A 21,116-nucleotide genomic window follows, 5' to 3' on the forward strand; every position below is an offset into this window, starting at 1 on the left:
CAAAACTCTCTTTTTCAACTATCGACAGTAACTGAAAAATCAACTTTAAATGGTATCACAGGAGAAACTTATGCTCAAATCCTCTTATGATGTGCATTTGGTGGTTAATAATTAAACAGTTTCAAACAGTTTAGTTTTTCATGCCATGCTGTATTGGGTACAAAATCTGTTTCCTCCAGCCACATGCTCCTTAAATTCCAACCTAATCCCCAAAGTCTTGAAGTCACAGGATGAAGGTATGGCACACCATCTAGAAAACACATTTTTTCCCTCCTACCTTTGAAACTTCTTGTCTTTGGAGAGCCGTCCATACTTATTTCGGATTATGACAACAGAAAAGTATAAAAGTGAGACAGCAGCAGCCAGAAGGCTGATGACGATAATTTGGCGCAGGTTGGTGTTCAGAATTCGGGGACACCCGACTGGAGAGATGCTGAAATGCCAGGAAGCAGGAAAAAGACAGGAGATGCCAATCCTGAAATGCCAAAAGATAGGTTTAGCTAAAGCAGTTTGCTCCACAGAGGCCTCCCCTCACCTCCACTGATCCAAATACAAGACCTTCAGCAGGAGCTGCCCCTATGTTCCTGCTGGAAGGCCTTATGCAGACCAGCCTCTTCCACATTGCTATTGAGTTATGTAAAATAGCAAAAATTATAAAATCAGATGAATGAGAATTAAGTCCTGATGATTATGACTTTTCTGTGTTCCCTTCCTTTCTGGGGAGTATTAGGTAGTTTTTATTTTTACCCTGCCTCATTCCAAAAATAGAATTAGAGATAGTTTCTAAGAATTTAGTTCAATAAAGTAAATAAATAAATGCATAATAAAGCCAGGTTTAAGGATGATGAATTTAGAGCACAAAAAAGCATGTAATAAGGAACGCCTGCAAAGGTGCTTGAGCATGCTAGCGGCCAAAACTTTGCCCGTTACAGTGGAAACATAAGCAGTCCAGGCAGAAGCAGATTCTCTAACACTGAATTCCAAGGCAAATCTCTCCCTGGTGACTGCATGAGAAGATGGGAAATAGTATCTTTAACAACATCCCTGCAACAGTCAATAAATATGTTTTGTGTACTCTGTGTTTTTAGAAATATTCCTGAGACATTTCTCCAATTAAACTTTCTTCTCAGTTTATGTCAGGAACAGGCTTTAAAATTATTTTGCTGCCTTTGGGACAAATTCTATTGTTTTACAGTTAATCGACACTCTTCCCTTTAAAGAGTGTTTCATGGACTAAAGTATCTCACAGAAGGGGGAGGTGGCCTGCTGACCCAGTGGAATCTTCTATTTGTAGTTTCTGGTTACCGTATGGGTTCCTGGGCCACTCCGTGGAGTTCATCACCCCTTCCCATATCTCTGAGGCCTACTGATCTCTCTCCTGTGCTTAATTCAACTCCTCCCAGATCCCAGCATGCCTGCCCTTTATGATAACTTACACTAACCCCTGTCGAATCCACCTGGCATGACCACTTTCCTTCTGTGGCAGGCACCCCACTGGGGCCCTGGAAGAACAAAGGTGTTCAACAGAAGCGTAAAACAACTGAACACGTTTCACTTCAGATTTAGACTTTTCTCCCCATGGAGACCTGTTTCTGAGGCACTGAAATCTAGGGTTTTACAGTGCCAGGGATTTGGCACCATCACTCACCTCCCCATGCTGATGGGTCAGAGGTCAGGCAAGGCTCTGGGAATCAGTCCTCACACACCATCACCGCAGTCCTCCTGGCGTTAGAGCCCTCCTATTCTAGGAAGTGGGAAAAATCACAAAGATGGCACATTCCAACTAAACATCTACGTTACTTATCAAAGGGGTGCTTATTGTATTATTTTAGTTTTTAAGTTATGAAAGTATGATAACACATTTACAGGAGACTTGGAAAACACAGAACAAAGTTACATAGAGTTCCACTATATATTCAGTTCAGTTCAGTTCAGTTCAGTCGCTCAGTCGTGTCCGACTCTCCACAACCCCATGAATCACAGCACGCCAGGCCTCCCTGTCCATCACCAACTCCCGGAGTACACTCAAACTCATGTCCACAGAGTCGGTGATGCCATCCAGCCATCTCATTCTCCGTCGTCCCCTTCTCCTCCCGCCCCCAACCTTTCCCAGCATCAGAGTCTTTTCCAGTGAGTCAACTCGTCTCATGAGGTGGCCAAAGTATTGGAGTTTCAGCTTTAGCATCAGTCCCTCCAATGAACATCCAGGATTGATCTCCTTTAGAATGGACTGGTTGGATCTCCTTGCAGTATAAGGGACTCTCAAGAGTCTTCTCCAACACCACAGTTCAAAAGCATCGATTCTTCGGCGATCAGCTTTCTTCACAGTCCAACTCTCACATCCATACATGACCACGGGAAAAACCATTGCCTTGACTAGACGGACCTTGGTCGGCAAAGTAATGTCTCTGCTTTTTAATATACTATCAAGGTTGGTCATATTAGTAAAATATAAATTGTAGATAAACGAAAAGTAGATAAATTAATGGAGAAGGCAATGGCAAGCCACTCCAGTACTCTTGCCTGGAAAATCCCATGGATGGAGAAGCCTGGTAGGCTACAGTCCGTGGGGTCGCTAAGGGTCAGACACGGCTGAGCGACTTCACTTTCACTTTTCACTTTCACACATTGGAGAAGGAAATGGCAACCCACTCCAGTGTTCTTGACTGGAGAATCCCAGGGATGGGGGAGCCTGGTGGGCTTCCGTCTATGGGGTCACACAGAGTCGGACACGACTGAAGTGACTTAGCAGCAGCAGCAGCAGATAAATTAAGATTTTCAGTTGGAGTTTCAATACCAAACCCCCAAAAATTAAGAAAATGAATATATAGAAAAGTAAAAGGAAACAGGAGACCTGAAAAACACCATGGACCAATTCAACATAATTAAGATTCATATAGTTTTTGCACAACAGTAGGATACAAATTCTGTTCAAGTTCTCAAAAGGGTGTTTAAATCTAAGCATACGTAAACTGATCCATGATCCCAGCATTGGAGCTCTTAGCAGGGTTTATTTCAAGCAACACACTTCTAAGTTAATTTCATGCTGTCAGAGATACAGGCCTAAATCAATAGAGATAATAATAGTCTGGCACTAGTTAATGCTTTCTACCCAAAAGCGAGTCAGTGACTCCAAAATACAGGTCACTAAATGGTCTAAACTACCTAATGGTGCTGCTGTTAAGGGAGATGAGGGGTGGGAGTAGGAGGTGGGCAGAATGACTAACTGAATGGGAATCTGAACTATCCACGCATCTGGTTAATCTAGTAGATCCCTCCTTCATGCACAAAGTCCCAGGTAAGGCACCACGTGCCTAGTGAGTTCTGTCACCTTCACAGTGGCTGCCACTCCTCCACCCGAGACCTCACATCACAGACAGAACACGGGTCTAAGCAAAGGCTTCCTTTCGACTTAATGGATCCAAACGACAAGAGACAGTGGGTCTCTTTCTTTGCCCTGTGGCCCTGCCTCACTGCCCCCAGGCTCTCAGGACAGCTGTCTCCCCTCGTCTGCTTCTCAGCTCTTGATCAATTCCTTCTCAGGACTCTCCAGGTCTCGGTGCCTCTGCACATTCCATCTGTGCTGTTCCCCCTAGGTTTTCTGTCTTGGCTCCAATCTCTCCTAACCCTAATCTCTGTTACTGGTCATCTTCACTTACTGCCTCAATGACCCGAGAGCTGACAACTATACTTTCTCCACCCCAAGCTTCTTCTCTAAGTCACAGATATGTATTGTCCAGCACCTACTGATAACTCCATCTGAACATCGTGCGGACCTGTGAGAAACATTTCTGAAACTGAACCCTTCCACTGTGGTCCCATTCTGCTCCTCCCATGTTCCTCCTTGCTATCTCAATCCCCTAAACACTCAAAGCAGAAAACTAAGGAGCTGGGCCTGACCCCCTCCCTCTCCTTCATCCTCCAGAGCCAATTTCTTACGAAGTCCTTCCATTTCTTTTTTTTTGGAGTCAAGGAATACGACTTTCTTTGGAAAGTCGGCTGACCAAGATGGCAGACTAACATCTCAGAGTCTTCGAGTCCTTCCATTTCTTTAACCTCAGTTTCTCTAAAGTCTGTCTGTCCCTTTTCTTGTCACTTTTGCCTGAGGTCTCTTTCTTATCTCTTATTTCTACCTGGCTTATCCGGACAGCAGCCTAACTAGTCTGTCTCCCACCTGCAGTCTCAACCCAGCAGCTACCCAATCCCTTGCTAATAGCTTCAGGCAGATTCTTCATCCTAAACCGACAGCCACCATCTCTGCTCAGGTCCAGGAGCCTGGTAATCTTGTGCTGGAACTCCTCCAACGGTTCCCCTCCCATGTAAATAAAGGCCAAGGCTGTACCCTGACTTCCGGTCCGATGGGATCCTCCCCCTTTCTCACTCCGCCCCAGCCACACTGGCGTCCTCGCTGTCTTCATGCATGCCAGGTGCTATCTGGTCTTAGGGTCTCTGAATGCGCTGCTCCTCCTGCTTATAAATAACCCATACGGCTTATTTTTTTTTCACTCACTGCAGACTTTTACTCGATGGCACCTTCTCAAGGAGGCCTGCCCTGGCCACCCAATCTATAACTGCAAGCTCTCCATCCAGCTCCCATCCCTGGGTAATTTTTTCTCCTCAGCGTTTACGTATTTACTATCTTCTCATACAGTGCCAGGCCCTGTTCAAATGCTTACAAATACTCATCTATTCCTCCTGTCAATCACCAAGGTAGGTACTATTTGCATAATATTTTATAGATGAACAGACAGGCTAAGTAATGTGCCTGAGGTCACATTGCTAATAAAAGTGATCATAAATAAAAGAGCTGAGATTCAAGTATGTGAATCCATACACCTATCCACATAGTCTTCTAACAAACTGGGTGTGTGTGTGTGTGTGTGTTTGCATTTCTCTTGCCCATGTGTCTCCTCCTCCAGAATGCAAGCCCCACAAGGGGCCAGATTTAGGTCTGCTTGGCTGGTGGCTGCATTCCCAGCATGGCAACCCCTAGGAAAGAGCCTGGCAAGAAGTCAAGCTGCAGAGTTCTGGGATTCAAAAAGGTTACGAACTTACACATCTTTCCAAAACAAGCAGGAATTATGATAACCTCCCAACTTTTTCCTCTCACACAGGAAAATTCCTGTCTTTAGGATGGTAAAGGAAGGCCCACTTGATCTAGCCTTATGTTGTTCCATACAGCAGCCACTGCCACGTGTGGGTAAAATAATTAAAAATTCAATTTCTCCAGGGTCCAGATATAGAAAACAAACTATGTAGTTACCAGTGGGGAGGGAAAAGGAGGGAGAGGCAAGAGAATGGTAGGGAATTAAGAGGTACAAACTACTATGTATAAAACAGACAAGCTACAAGGATATATTGTTCACCACAGGGAATATAGGCAGTATTTTATAATTACTATAAATGGAGCATAATCTTTAAGAATTGTGAATCACTGTGTTGCACACCTGAAACTTACATAATACTCTACGTCAACTCTATTTCAATTTAAGAATTATATAATGGGTAAATAATAACTGCTATATGTAACAATCTTTATGTGTATAGATGCTTTTTTAATGAATGAAATAAAATGTATTTAAAAGGGAGGGAAACAGTTCAGTCTGTCAGCTGCACGAGTCACATGTCAAGTGCTGCAGAGCCTCTGCATCAGAAGGCTTGTTCTGGCCCCTGTCTATCTTTCTAGTCTTATCCTCTGACTGACAGACTAGCCAGACCAGTACCCTGTACTCTAGCCGTTCTAAACACGAGACGAAGGTCACTGGAATGCTTCCATCCCTCTACGTTTGTAGAAAGGCTCTCTGGCTCTGGTCCATCTGTTGGTGCTCCTCTGTGCTCCTCATGCTGCTGGTTCAGCACGATCCCTCTGGGAGGACTTCCCTAGTCCTCATGTCCTTAGAGTACTGGCTCTGTACAGTAGTCAGCTACGATGCTACGCTTATGCTTCACTTTCTCATTACATGGTAAGCCCCTCAATGGCAGGAACAGCCTCTTATCCCTCTGTTTCCCCAGTGACCAGTGCCTGTCACACAAGTGACGAGCAACTACTGCTTGTTTCACGGGTCGCTGGGACCACGAGATATAAAGATTAATCAGATATGGACCCAGCCATTGAAGAATTTACAATGAAGCAGAGGCAACAAAACATACACACAAAGATGTTATAAAATAAAAAGAATTAACAATGCCTACCTGAGGGCATTATTACCCTGACAGGGTAAAATCACTGTAATTAGTTTGGGTTTTGATATGATGTCCATATTGTACCATGTACCCTAAACTTAGGACAAACAGTATGTGTGATTTAAGAGTTCACAAAAAAGAGGGAAAAAATGCCAATATAAATATGTTTTATGTATTTTTATATCTACTTTTAGTATTTGATTACTACAGCATACCTTTTATTAGAATACCAATGGCTCAAAGATTTAAATATCAAATAATCCACAAAAATGTAAGATGAAAATGCAGTATTTATGTAATTCCAGAATAGGTTAAGACTTTTCTTCAAGTGACATCAATGTCTCAAACTATAAATAAAAGACATCTACTTATGAATTTAAGACTTCTGAGAGTTAAAAATGAGCCCTTCTCAAACACACAAAGCTTGGGGAAATTACATGCAATGTACATGACACAAAGTAAATATCCCTTACATATAAAAAGTACAAAAGAGAACACTGGAACAGAAAAATGAGCAAGGACAATTGGAGATGAACAGAAGAAGAACTCTGAATGGTTGACAGAATCTAACTTCACTAGTAGGAGAAGGCAATGGCACCCCCCTCCAGTACTCTTGCCTGCAGAATCCCAGGGACGGGGATCTTGGTGGGCTGCCATCTATGGGGTCCCAAAGAGTTGGACACGACTGAAGTGACTTAGCAGCAGCAGCAGCAACTTCACTAGTATTTCAAGAAATATAAGTAAAAACAAGGTTTCATCACTATCAGTTGGCAAAGATTGAAGTCTGATGATACTGTGCTAACCAGCCGGAGGCGAAAAGGTTGTGAGCACCCCTGGAGAGAATCTAAATATGTACTCACCTTCTGGGGGCGTACAGTTAACACATGTGAAAATTTTAAACATGCTCACCCTCTGCTTTACCCGTCATAGCAATTTGTCTTCAGGAAATAATAAGATAAATTCACTAAAACACATATAAAGATGTTCATCACAGTATTATTTAGAATAGCAAAACACTGTTACTAAGTGACAAAAGTGCCTTTTGGGGGCAGGTTACATTAAACACAGTCCATGTATGCAATGGACTATGACGTGACTATTAAACGTGCTGACACACAGAGCGAAGAGGAGAGGACATTTCAAAAGAGAAACGCACTGTAAGGATGCACCACAGCAAACGCAGGAAATGTTATTTAATCTGGTGTTTGTCTTAGGACTTTTTTTTCCCCAAATATGTGATGACTATGAGGATAAAAAGATATTTTTTTAAGTTACAAAATTTGTGTTTAAAGACAGAGAGAAAATAGGACAGCTTATAAGTTGCTGAAATAATTACGTTTACTTAGGACAATATTTATTTAGTATTACCCAGGAGACAACAATATGGTAATGTGATCTTCAAACGTAAACTCCAGTTGTATTTGCAGCTAAGAATCTTGGCACCACAGTTTAGGAAGGCCAACTCAGCAATATTACATAAAACTGCCATGTTTTTAAGACGCCTAAGCTGTGTGAGACCTATCACCAAAGAGATGCATTAACTCGCATGATTTCAGCTGATGGGGCCCCGCTCAGCTGAACATTTTTTAACAGAATGAGGTACACTAGGCCTGAGTCAAAGTCGTTCTCAGTCAGTCTCTCTCTGACAGCCCTAAGGGAAACAGTGAAAACAATACCAGTCAATTGCAAAGTGAAATGGCTCCCATGGTGAAAAATGCAGGATGCAGTGATACAGATATTAGCAAATACTGAAATCACAGGCAAATAAAACTGCAGACAAAGGAGGATCCAGAAGAGCTAGACCTCTGAGTAAGATGCTGAGATGACACGAGAGTGCTGCAAAAAAGAACGATATGAGTAGCAAAGGATTACAAAAGGGTTTGGAAAAATCAAAGATCATCAACAGGCAGAATTCTGTAAGGAATGACTGTGTCAGTGAGAGGCCGAAGTGAAGGATGAGGTGTGGCACTCAGCTGTGGGAAAAATACATCAAAACGACTTGATTTGTTCATTAAGAAGAACGTATGGTAACAAGTGTTGGCAAGAATGTAGAAAAAGAGGAACTGTGAGCCTTGTTGGCGGAATGTAAATTGGTGTAGCCACTAAGGAAAACAGTAGGGAAGTTCCTCAAAAATATACTGAAACTACCATATGATCCAGCAATCCCATTTCCGGGTATTTTTCCGTAGAGAACAAATACACTAACTTGAAGAGGTATATGCACACCTATGTTCATAGCTGAATTATCAGCAATAGCCATATATGGAAGCAGTCAAAGTGCCCAACAGATGGATAAAACACCTATGGTGTATATACACACAGTGAACTATTACTTGGCCAAAAAAAAGAATGAAATCTTGTCATTTGTGACAACATGGATGGACATGGAGGGCATTCAACTTATATGTGAAATCTAAAACACAAATAACAAAATACAGAGACAAACATACAGAGAGCAAACTGGTGGTTGCCAGAGGGGCAGGGAATGGCAGGAGGAAAGAAATAGGTGAGGAAGATTAAGAGGTAAAAATTCCAGTTACGAAATGAGTCACAGGGATGAAATTTACATATGCAATTCAGCCAACAATATTGTAACAAATCTGTATGGTGACAAAGGGTAACTAGATTTGTGTTCTTTATACATTTTTGTAATGTACAGGGTTATCGAATGGACATATACAGGATTCCCTATGCTGCGCACCTGGAACTAACACAGTGTTGTAGGGCAACTATACTCCAATTTTTTTTAAATAAGGGAGAGGGGGAAGAATGTACATAGCTGCATTTATAATCTACATTTTCTTCATATTTATTTTACATTTTTTTATTTTATTTTTCAATAGCAAGTCCTAACCAAACCTCTTCCTTACCTCTCACCATTCACTTGCAAACTTCTGGTCCCCATTTTAAATGATCTCTTTTCTGGTCACACTTTTCCCTGCATCACCTCTGTAGCTTCCTGGATCTGCAACTCTACCTTCCTTCAAGTTTCAGTTCCACATCCGGGGCTTTCCCTATTATCGCAAACTCGTTTAGTCTAAGTTTGGGCTCACCAGCCTTTGACACAAACTACTACCCCTTTCCAAATTCCCCAGGTCTAAGAGGAGTATCACCATGAACTGGTTACCTGGTTCTCAGCTTTGATTCTCAACTATCTGTATGTTGTAAGTTTATGACGGTCATCAGGTCCCACCAATTCTTCCTCAAATAGTCCACACATCTAAAATGACCACAGCAGACACCGCTAGCTCAAGACAGATCTCTACGTGGAACACCTTTCTTTGGAAACACTTCTTTGTAAAACACTACCTTCACAGTATAACCTGCTCAAGACTCTCCCAGAGCTTACGGGTCAACAACTTCCCTGTGTGGCATCCCTGAGACCTTTCATCCATCAAACAGTCTCTTCTTTAAAAAAAAAAAAAAAAAAAAAAACTTTTTTATATTGGAATATAGCTGATTAACAATGCTGTGTTAGTTTCAGGTGTAAAACAAAATAACTCATTTATATATATACATTATCTATGCTTTTTTCAAATTCTTTTCCCAATTAGGGTGGCACAGAATACTGAGCAGAAGTTCCCTCATTTTATTTCACCAACCTGTTCTCTGCTCGCTCCAGATAACATCTCTCTACTCCTCCAGTGATGCGGGGTGCTCCTCTCCCACACAAGCTGTTCTCATTCTTGCCTCGGGCCTTAACTTAAGTCACTTCCTACTAACTCTTATGTCCTGCTCACAATATTACACTTTTCTCCAAGCACAGGTCAATATTTTTCTTTGCCAAGATTTGACTTGTAATACTTGTTTTCCCACACTCAATCTTTTCTGTATTTGTGTGTAGTCTATTTTAAGTAAACACGCTGAATAAAAATGTAAAGAACATAAATACCTAGATCAACTTTCCTTTCTTCTTTCCAGGCTATATACCCAGGGGTTGAGATCATGTAGTCCTATGAGGCTTGGAAGAATGTAAACCATATTCAAAACGCAACAAATACAAGTGATAAATCAATGTTAAGGTGGACAATGAAATCACCAAACTACTTAGACAAATTAGTGCTCCATTTTATAATTCTGCTAATGTGTCAAACAGAATGAACCGACCTGATACCAAGACATGATAACATTAAATGTAAGATAACACAAAGAATGATTCTCTTCAGCCTCTCCAAGCCTATAAAATTACTTTCATTACACAAAACAGAACACACTAAAGACTTCAATATGACATTAAACTAGGGATTTGAGTCTCTCATTTAGAGTGCTTTAATAACCTAGTGTATCTTCTAGCATGCTGCTACTAAGTCGCATCAGTCGTGTCCGACTCTGTGCGACCCCATAGAGGCAGCTCACCAGGCTCCCCCGTCCCTAGGATTCTCCAGGCAAGAATACTGGAGTGGGTTGCCATTTCCTTCTCCAAAGCATGAAAGTAAAAAGTGAAAGTGAAGTCGCTCAGTCGTGTCCGACTCTTCGCGACCCCATGGACTGCAGCCCACCAGGCTCCTCCATCCATGGGATTTTCCAGGCAAGAGTACTGGAGTGGGTTGCCATTGCCTTCTCCGATCTTCTAGCATGGAAGTTCCTAAATTGTAAGGCATCTCTTTACTTTCCTACTAGTGACAATGTTCTCTGAAAACGCTTTCACACTGGTGTTCCTCTAACTGGGGTCTGAGGAGCCCTCCAGGTTCTGAGACAAACTCCAGAGAATAAGCGAACACATTTCAAAGGTGTTCACGCGTTACTCAAGTTTGAGAAATATAGGTCTTACCATCACTTTATCGCCCAATTAGCTCTATTTTCTCAATGGAGCTACTTAGATTTAGATTTTAGAGAACTCTAAAGCATGAATCGTGGTAAAAGCAGAGCAAAGCAAAAACGATGCTGACTTGTAAATGTCATGACCAGGTGGCAGGTAAAATCCGCAGGGTCCTGAGGGCAGCATCCTTCTCCCCAAGCAGGTCCCTCCCCAGTGCAGGCCAACCCGCGCCCACTACGTGTCGGAGGGGAAATCAACGCGGTCACTGGAGCGGGCGCAACAGCACGGTTGCCAGCTTTCTCCCGCCAGGGGCTGGGGGGAAAGCACCTGCAGCCCAGGGTCACGGGCGCCGACGGCGGGCGCCCGGAGGCGGCCGAGCGGCCCGGGCGGTGGGGAGCCGCTGGCGCGGGGAAGGCCCCCGGGGCAGAGCGGCAGGTCCGCGGCCTCGCCGCCCCGTCGGGCCCCGCTCCAACCGTCCCCACTTCGGCCGCCCACCCTCCCCCTCATCCGCGCCTCACCTGCTCGGCTACGTCCGACTCGGCGGCCGGGGCTCCCGGGAGTGGGGACTCGCAGGTGGCGTGCATCACGGCCACCGCGGCGAGGCGGTGCCAGCAACGCCGACACGACTTCCCGGGGGGGCGGGATAGCTTCCCGGGAGCTGCGCTGCTTTCCGGTAGCCGGCCCGCCACTCCTCCGCCACCCGAATCACGTCACCCGGAGCGCGCACGCCGAGGGGCGGGGCTTGCGTCTGGGGGCGGGGCCTGTACGCGGTGACTGGCATCCGCGGAACCACGCGGAGTCTGCTGCGAGCACACAATGTCAAAAGTGAAAGTGGCAACACGAAAAGTAACACTTACGGTGGCTTGGATACCGCGGATCGTAGCCCTTAGGTTTTCAGCAAGTATCAGTGTGCTGATGACACATTCATCTTTCCTTTGTGCTCTTTATTATTATGGACAGCAGCACTTGAAAACTTAATTAGGCACTTCTGCTCATCTGTTGACATTTTATTTTACAATTTTGCCAGTAACTATCTCTGTTTTACAGACGGAGAAACGAAGCACAAACTCATTCAGTGACTCTCTTAATTAAGGTCCACGTAATTAGTAAGAACCAAGATTTCACTGTTGTCAGAAGTTTCATATACCAGAGCATCTGTTCAGTTCAGTTCAGTTCAGTCGCTCAGTCGTGTCCGACTCTCCGCGACCCCATGAATCACAGCACGCCAGGCCTCCCTGTCCATCACCAACTCCTGGAGTTCACTCAAACTCATGTCCACAGAGTCGGTGATGCCATCCAGCCATCTCATTCTCGGTCGTCCCCTTCTCCTCCCGCCCCCAACCTTTCCCAGCATCAGTCTTTTCCAGTGAGTCAAGTCGTCGCGTGAGGTGGCCAAAGTATTGCAGCTTCAGCTTTAGCATCAGTCCTTCCAATGAACACCCAGGATTGATCTCCTTTAGAATGGCAGAGCATATTCTAGGTTAAACAGAGCGCCCTCAACACACGTAATGGTTTTGAGAAGAAATAGTGAAGTAAGTGAACAATACTGGTTCCTGACATTGACCCCAAGACCTGGTACTTAGCTCAAGGACACATTATTTAGCTTTCTAGCTTGAGCCTCAACCCCCACTCCTCCCCCCAAAAAACCCCAATGCCTTGAAGTCACAGAGCTGGAGACAACCTCGAGAATTGCGGCTTTTTATCCTATTGTCCTCTTAAAAAAAAAAAAAAAGTGGTTTAGGGAAACCACTGCCCAGAGATAGGAAGCGACCAGGCAGCCTAGTCACTTTAATTTGTTATTATTGTTATTGTTCAGTTGCTCAGTTGCGTCCGACTTTTTGTGACCCCATGAACTGCAGCACTCCAGACTTCCCTATTCTTCACCATCTCCTGAAACTTGCTCAAACTCAAGCCCATTGAGTCGGTGATGTCATCCAATCACCTCATCCTCTGTCAGCCCTTTCTCCTGCCTTCAATCTTTCCCAGCATCAGGGCCTTTTCTAATGAGTCCACTCTTTGCATCAGGTGGCCAAAGTATTGGAGCTTCAGCCACTTTAATATATTTTTTTAAAATGAGAGTCCTAGAAACGTCTACTCATTAACTGTGTCAAGTAAAAGAAGCTTAGCCAAAACTAGTAGCTATATATTTTAAGCAGAATCCTTGGTCCAGCACCTGCTTAGGTTAAATCTTGTGGTAACATTTCATCCCTGGATTCGGATACTGTTCATGGAAGAAGGATAGCAGTGACCAAGGAGGCTTGTGCTTTAGAAGTAATACTATCTTTTAATTGTTCCTCCATACTAGAATCATAAAGCCACAGAATGTTCCAACAAAGGGGCCATAGTTATAATCTAGAGGAAACCTCCTCCTTTTTCTGTTAAGGAACTTGGAACCCGAGAGATTGAATATCCTGCCCAAATGCCCCGAGGCAGAGGGGGAAACAAAACCAGTTGTTCAGACTCCTGCTTCAGTGCCCTTTTATGGCAATTGGTTGTTATTTTAAAAAATGACCAGTTTGGACAGATTACACATTAGAAACCTCTGTGACTTCTACCCAAGATTTGTTTCGAGAAGCTGAGGTAGTTGGTCATGAACATGCTATGATTTTAGGGCCAGGCCCCCTCGAAATTATGTGCCTTTCAAAGTCCTTACAATTTGAGATACCGGTTCTTATTACAGTAGACTCTCTCTTAAGAAGTCCTCTACTAAAAGCCAGAATAGTATTATAACATCGTCAATATTCGTTGATGGGGCTTCCCTGGTGGTTCAGTGGTTGGACTTGCAACGCAGTGGACTCAGGTTTGATCCCTGGTCAGGAAACTAAGATCCCATGTGCTGGGTGACAACTAAGACCTCATGCCACAACCAGAGAGATGCCCGTGCGCCCCAGCAAAGATTCTGCAGGCTGCAACTAAAACCTGAGACAGCCAAATAAGTCAATGAAATAAAATAAAAAGTTTAAAAATATTTCTTGAAAATCCATAAGCAACAATAATCTGATAAGAGCTAGGAAGAAGTATAAAGAATGAAAACATAGAACATGGTACACTAGTTTCCTAGAACTATCATAACAAGTTACCCCAACTTGGGTGGCTTAAAACGATAGAAATGTATTCTTTCACAGTTTTGGAGGCTCACAGTCTGAAGTTAGGGTGTTGGCAGGGCCATGCTCTCTGTGAAGAGAATAGGAGATGATCCGTCCTTGTGCTTTCTTAGCTTCTGGTTGTTGCCAATAGTCTTCGGCATTTCTCGGTTTATAGAAGCATCCTCCAATCTCTGTCTTTGTTGTCACATGAAGTTCTCTTGTGTGTCTCTCCAGATTCCCCTCTTCTTAAAAGGACAGCAGTCATATTGGGTTTAGCCCCTCTCTCCCCTCCCCCGCCCCAACCAATCCAATATAGTCTCTGCATTTGTTTTCTTCTTAAGTCTTTATTGGATTTGTTACCACATTGCTTCTGTTTTACCTTTTGGCTTTTTGGCCACAAAGCAATGTGGGATCTTAGCTCCCTGACCAGGAATGGAACCCGAACCCCCTGCATTGGAAGGCAAAGTCTTGACCCCTGGACCACCAGGAAAGTCCCTATAATCTCTTCTCAACATGATTATATCTGCAAAGATCCTATTTCCAAATAAGGTCATGTTCATAAGTTCCAGGTTGACATGAACTTTTGGGGGACACTATCCAACTCAGTATATGAGAGAACCAGCCCTGTTTTGGTCATCTGGGACGGCTTCTTTGAGGAAATGATGTTTGAGGTCACAGCCTCCAGATAAGTAGGAATTAATGGTACGAGGGATGAAGTCTGGGGCTCTGTGAAGTAGTAGCTTCAGGCAATGGATACGGCAAAGAAGTTCTGAAGGAGGGAGAAACACAACTGTCAGGTGAGCCATGGACTTATTCTTGCTTATTAATAGAAGAAACAAAAAACTAAGTCAATAAGAGCCAACTCTTACTGAGTACTTTATGCCTGCCACAGTTCTCAGGGCATTAGAGAACGTTTCAGAGATTTTCCTGGTGGTCAGGTGGTTGAGAATCCACGTTGCAATGCAGAGGGCTTGGGTTCCATCCTTGGTAGGGGAACTAAGATCTCACATGCTGTGAGGCACAGCCAAAAAATGATTTAAGGAAAAAAAAAATGAATGACTTAAAAAAAAAACCTTCAAATAGAATGGAAATGAAAATACAATACATCAAAATTCATGGAATATAGCTAAAGCAGTACTCACAAGATATTTGTAGCTTTAAATGCTTATTTTAGAAAAGGGAAAAAGTTTGAAATCAATTATCTAAGTTTCATCTTAAGAATTTAGGATAAGAAAAGAAAATTAAAACCAACACAAGTAGAAGAAAGGAAGAAGTTTTTAAAAATAGGTTAAAATTAGCAAAGCCACAATTTGGTTCTTTGGAAATATTAATAAACTCCTAGTGAGACTGATCAGGAAGAAAAGAAAGAAAACACAAATAATCAAAATGGAGAATAGAAGAACATCCTTACAGATCCTACAAAAAATTTTTTTAATAATAAGAGAACATTATGAACAACTTCATGCTTATAATTTCAATACTTTAGACGGAATGGGAAAACTTAGAAAAACACAATTTATCAAAATTGATGTGAGAAAAATATCATATGAATAGCCCTGTATCCTTTATGGTTCCCAGATGGTTTCACTAGTAAATTTTATCGACTATTTTAGAAAGAAATCATACCAGTCTTATATAGACTTTTTCAAAAAATATAAAGGAGGGAATACTTCTTAATTCACAATATAAGGTCAGAATAATCTGCATTCCAAGAGATTAAAAAAGAACAAAAGTTACATGCATGTCAACATCCTTTTTTCTAACAAAATATTGGCAATTCAAACCCAGCAATATTTTTAAAAAGTAAGATAGCTTAACCAAATGAGATTTTTTTCCCCAGAAAGGCAAGGCTGGTTTAACATTTTAAAATGATCTGTGTTATTGACTACGTAAATACAATAAAAGAGACAATTCATATAAGTCACATGATCTCAATCAATGTAGAATAAAACCTTTGACAGAGTTTCACACTTATTCATATTTTAAACAAAAAAGCTCTAATCAACTATGAAGGGAATGATCTTCCCTTCATATCCCTCAATTTGATACCCTATCTACAAAAGAACCACAGATAACATGGTCACAAAGTCTAAGTACCTCATCACACGTTTGTATTTCGAAAGTATGAAGTGAAAGTATGAAAAGAGATGTGATGTCCGGATTACAGAAGCCATCTTGTAACCATGAGGCAACATTGGTGCAGCTAAGAAGTCAAAACTACACATGAGGAACTAGAAAGAGAGATTTGCCTAGGTCCATCACAGCAGCACTGAATCACTAAACTGATACCAGCCACTGGATGTACCTCTGACTCCTTGTTATGAGAGGACAATAAAGTCTTTTTTGTTTACATTACTTCTGGCTAGATACTTGATTACTTGCCATTAGGTCTTTAAAAATATTTGTTGACCGGTTGATTAAAAACTGGAAGGGACCACAAGCAATCATATTCCCTAAACATCTTTAGTCAGTTTAGGTTTCATGTACAGTCTATAGATCAGACAGCTAAGATCTCAGAGGCACCGTGTCATATTCAAGTTCCTAAAACTGGAAAGGAGACAGGATGATTGAATATGAAGAGTACTAAACTGAGAGGTAAAAACCTGGATCCCAGTCCCTGGATCCTAGTAAATGAACACATAAACTTAGAAAAAGTTAGTTTACTTCCTTGGTCTTCACCATCCATATGCAGCTAAACAAAGTGAGTGGAGAGGTGGCTAGGCTGACCTCTAAGATCTGAAATCCATGGTTTCTAAGAGGCAGAAGAGAAGATCAGAAACAATGATCATTCTTTCCTCCTCTTTCCCTTTTCTCCCTCCTCCACCTAAAGGAGGAGGTGTTGATTACAGGCACATCAATATCCTTTTTTCTAACAAAATATTGGCAATTCAAACCCAGCAATATTTTTTAAAAATAAGATAACTTAACCAAATGAGATATTTTCCCCCTTTCCCCTCCACCTTTAGATTTGTTATGAAATCTAAGATAAGATAGAACTGTTTCCTTTTTAAATTGAACTCCACGGACTTCCCTGGCAGCCCATTGGTTAAGACTCTGGGCTGCCAATGCAGGGAGCAGAGTTCAATTCCTGGTCCAGGAACTAAGATCCCACATGCTGGCCAAAAAATAAAATAAAATGACAACAAATTGAACTCCAGAGGTTTTTTTTAACTGTGCTTGTAGGAATCTTGATGAATGGATTAGGGCCAATGAAAGCTGAGGCAGGAGGCAGATTGGCCCCCCAGGGTAAAGCAATTGGAGATTCATTCTCTATTGATTGAAACTCCAAGAATAGCAGGGCAATTAAGGAAGGTGACTGGACCCTGCTCAGACGACATATTTCTTGTTCCAGAAGTCAGGAGACCTCCCCAACCACAGAAAGGCTCCCTGGAGGCCAAAGGGGAGTCATGTCAAGGAATATTCTACTCAGATGCCTTTTCAGTAAAATTCAACTTGGCTAAGAGATGGATGAGCACACATAGGAGGATCCTGAGATATACGAAATTTGAACTGTGAACCAAACAATCATAATGATTGGCCAAAGGAAACCTAGAAGAAACACCCCATAAAAGTAATTCAAACCACCATGAGGCTTCGACTCAGGGACTCCTGCTCTGAGTCCGCCAGTGTGTCTATCCACACATATTGTACTTTTTTCCCTCCTAATAAACACTTTACTTGCTTCACTACTTTCTGTCTTTGTGGAAATCCTTTTCTGTAAAACCAAAGGTTCAGGGCCTTGTCACTGACCACTGGTCTAGTGGCTAGGATCTAGTGATTTCACCGCTGCGACCCAGCCGCAATCTCTGGCTGGGAACCCAAGCCCTGCTCCAAGCCATTGCAGGCTGGAGATCAAAAACCATCAGTATTTAGAACCCAAACAAGATTTCCTTTTACTTATCTTTCTGAAAAAACCTACAACACGGCCATAGCTTGGCATTGTATTGGCTTTGCTCTCCAAATGTTTTAACCCATTATTCCAGGGAGCCTGGGTTTTCCCAGTGGCCCAGCAGTAAAGAATGTGCCTGCAATGCAGGAGACACAGCTTCGGTCCCTGGGTGGGGAGGATCCCCTGGAGGAGGGCATGGAAACCCACTCCAGTGTTTTTGCCTGGAGAATCCCATGGACAGAGCAGCCTGGGAGCCTACAGACTATACAGTCATAAAGAGTTGGATACAACTGAAGCAACTAAACAACCACACATGCCAGGGAGCCTAAATTGGCAAACTGGCCCTCTTGGTTGTCTGTGGGCATTGGGAGGAAGTTAACTGTGAGGCACTGGATAGCATAAAAATAAAAGAATCAAATAGTCCTTGAAAACAGTGAGTTCTATTGTTACTGAAAGGTGGGGTCTGGCTGCTCAGCGCTCAAAAGCCAGTGAACATGCCAGGCTGGTGGAAAGAAAAGTTTGCTTTATTTCATATGCTGGCAACTGCGGGGGAGGTCAGACATCTGTCCAAAGCCCAACTCCCTGCCCCAACACACACACACCAACAAATAGGGGATAAGAAATTTTATAGACAGAGAGAAGGGGCTACATGCAGAAACAGCACAGTCAGCTCTGACAGTCATCTTGAAATTGGTCATGTGGTGGTCTGACATACGTCATCTTGATTGTTTTAGGTACAGTTTATCTTCAGCTGACTCATTAGAAAAGACCCTGATGCTGGGAAAGATTGAGGACAGGAGGAAAAGGGGACGACAGAGGATGAGATGGTTGGATGGCATCACTGACTCAATGGATAAGGGTTTGGGTGGACTCCAGGAGTTGGTGATGGACAGGGAGGCCTGGCGTGCTGCGGTTCATGGGGTTGCAAAGAGTCGGACATGACTGAGCAACTGAACTGAACTGAATCTTCAGTTCCAGGGTTGCTTTGTTTCCATTTCCTTGAGGCCAGTTCTTGGAATTGTGGCAGCTTATGTCATGGCTACAGTCTGGTCATCATGAAGTTAACTTCTTCCACCTGGTAGGATTTCAGTATCTATAAGACAACTCATAGGATATGACTCGGAATATTATCTATGGCCCTTGAAAAGGAACTAAAGGTCCTTGACTATGCTTAATGAGTGTACTATTACTATTTGGTCTCCTTTGATTGCTTTCCTTTGTTTCTGCATTTTATCCTTTCTCTGATTATACTTATTCTTTGAGTAAAGTTTTCCACAGACAAAAGGCAGGCAGAGGACATAGGAGCAAGTACTGTAGTGTCCTGCTCTGTTTCACTATTGCCCTCCCCTGGTCCTATTTGCCTTTCAATGCACTCGTGCACAGACTTGTTTTTGAGCAACTTGGCTAATAACCCCATATATTTATACAGCATTTGTCTTCAAGAAGATCATAGAACTATACAGACATGACCTCATTTATGAGCCGAGCATTCCTCAGGCAGGGAATGGGCCAGAAGAAATCTTATTTTATAGTCCTTTGTTATGGAGAGAATGTACTTGAGATTCAGAAAGAGAAAGGGATCTGGTCAAAGCGGCATCAAAATTCAGGGTTTCTTTCAACCTTTTCTCATCGCAGCACATGGATCTTTAGGCAAACACACACACAAAGTATAGAACAAATGTGATTGCTTTTGCTGCCTACAATCCAACCTTCTCTTTTTTTGGTAACAGTACCTTGAATTTCCAAAGGAAAATGCCTATATCTCAGGACTTTCCAGGTGGTGCTAGTGGTAAAGAATCCTCCTGCCAAGGCAGGAGATATAAGAGATGTGGGTTCGATCCCTAGGTTAGGAAGATCCATGGACAGAAGAACCTGGTGGCAACACATGGACAGAAGAACCTGGTGGGCTAGAGTCCATAGGATCACAAAGGATCAGACACGACTGAAGACACTTAGCATGCAGGCCTATCTCTCATTCAGTCCAATTGGCTCAGGACCTTGGCCTTGTTAAGCAGAGTAATTTCATCCCCTGGCCATTATGACAGCTGTCCTGATTAGATATAAGCTACATTCTTTTTAAAATATTTATTAATTTATGTGGCTGTGCCAGTTCTTAGTTGCAGCAGGCAGAATCTTCCATCTTCATTGCAGCATGTGGGATCCAGTTCCCCGACCAGGGTTCTAACCCAGGTCCCCTGCATTGGGAGTGCCGAGTCTTAGCCATTGGACCACCAGAAGTCCCAGAGCTACATTCTTCAATATCAGATTCATCTGCAAAAAAGATTGTATTTTGATTTTTGTGCAGATTTTGTTTCATTTCTCAAACCATTCAGACTTAGGCAGGAAGCAGCAGGTTATTTATTGAATTCCTTGAATCTCAACGTTTCTGTGCTCATTCCTCACGCCAGCTACCATATCATTCTCCTTCTCAGCATCCTTTGTTAGTTCCTCTTCCCCTCTAGGTCAGAGTTGAAATTCCTAGCAAATCGTCTCTGGGAATCAGTAGGCTGATTGGATTTTTATCGACAGATTGACCTCATACCCATCTGCTTAGCATGACACCCCAAGGCCATGATTAAATCCCTTCCAGCTTTTTAAACCTCTTGTCCTAACACTGCTTCATATATTCCCTGTGTTCTAACATGCTTATCTACTTGCCTTCTCCTAGATTGTTTCTTATTTTCATGTCTCTGTGTCTTTACACACATTTCTGATGGCTGGAGTAATTCCTCTTTCTTGACTGCTTGGGGAAAAAACCTTCCTATTCATTCTTTAATTTGCACTTTGCAATTGTGTATGGTCGTTTGGTTGCTAACCCCCCCTGGTAAGAAAGTCTCACTCCTTTACGGCTCAGCACCGTCATTTGGTATAACCACTGTTGGTCTTTGCTGCCATCTTATTCCTCTGTGTATTCCTGCGCCTTGTGTTCAGTCATGTTCGACTCTTTGCGACCCCATGGACTGTAACCTGCCAGGCTCCTCTGTCTATGGGATTTTCCAGGTAAGAATACTGGCATGAGTTGCCATTTCCTTCTCCAGGGAATATTTCTCATCCAGGGATCGAACCTGCCTCTTGTGTGTCTCCTGCACTGCAGGCAGATTCCTTACCTGCTGAGCCATCGGGGAAGCCCTCTGTGTATTCCTAGCCTGGAGCAAACGTGAATTCAATTTAAAAAACACATGCTATCTGCCCATACCTA

The 21,116-nt window shown here is 42.9% G+C and overlaps 1 protein-coding gene across 6 annotated transcripts in view; it reads right to left on the reverse strand.

Annotated features, from left to right (window-relative positions):
- ENTPD4 (ectonucleoside triphosphate diphosphohydrolase 4) overlaps window positions 1-11,662 on the reverse strand; it is a 42,594-nt gene extending 30,932 nt beyond the window's left edge. For 3 of the 6 annotated variants that reach the window (XM_088838040.1, XM_088838038.1, XM_088838039.1), the window contains exons 1-3: window positions 11,461-11,662; window positions 1,649-1,744; window positions 278-475 (exon numbers count right to left, since the gene is read on the reverse strand). In XM_088838040.1, coding sequence (XP_088694166.1) covers window positions 278-475; window positions 1,649-1,656 — 206 coding nt within the window. In that variant the 5' untranslated portion in view covers window positions 1,657-1,744; window positions 11,461-11,662. The remainder of the gene's footprint in view (window positions 1-277; window positions 476-1,648; window positions 1,745-11,460) is intronic. The other 3 variants (XM_088838037.1, XM_088838035.1, XM_088838036.1) reach the window with 2 other exon arrangements.
- Between the last annotated feature and the right edge of the window lie 9,454 nt (window positions 11,663-21,116).

The sequence above is a fragment of the Moschus berezovskii genome, chromosome 7, assembly GCF_049115385.1.
Source record: "Moschus berezovskii isolate FMDL1 chromosome 7, NW_MosBer_1.0, whole genome shotgun sequence".
In the NCBI taxonomy this organism is placed as follows: domain Eukaryota; kingdom Metazoa; phylum Chordata; class Mammalia; order Artiodactyla; family Moschidae; genus Moschus; species Moschus berezovskii.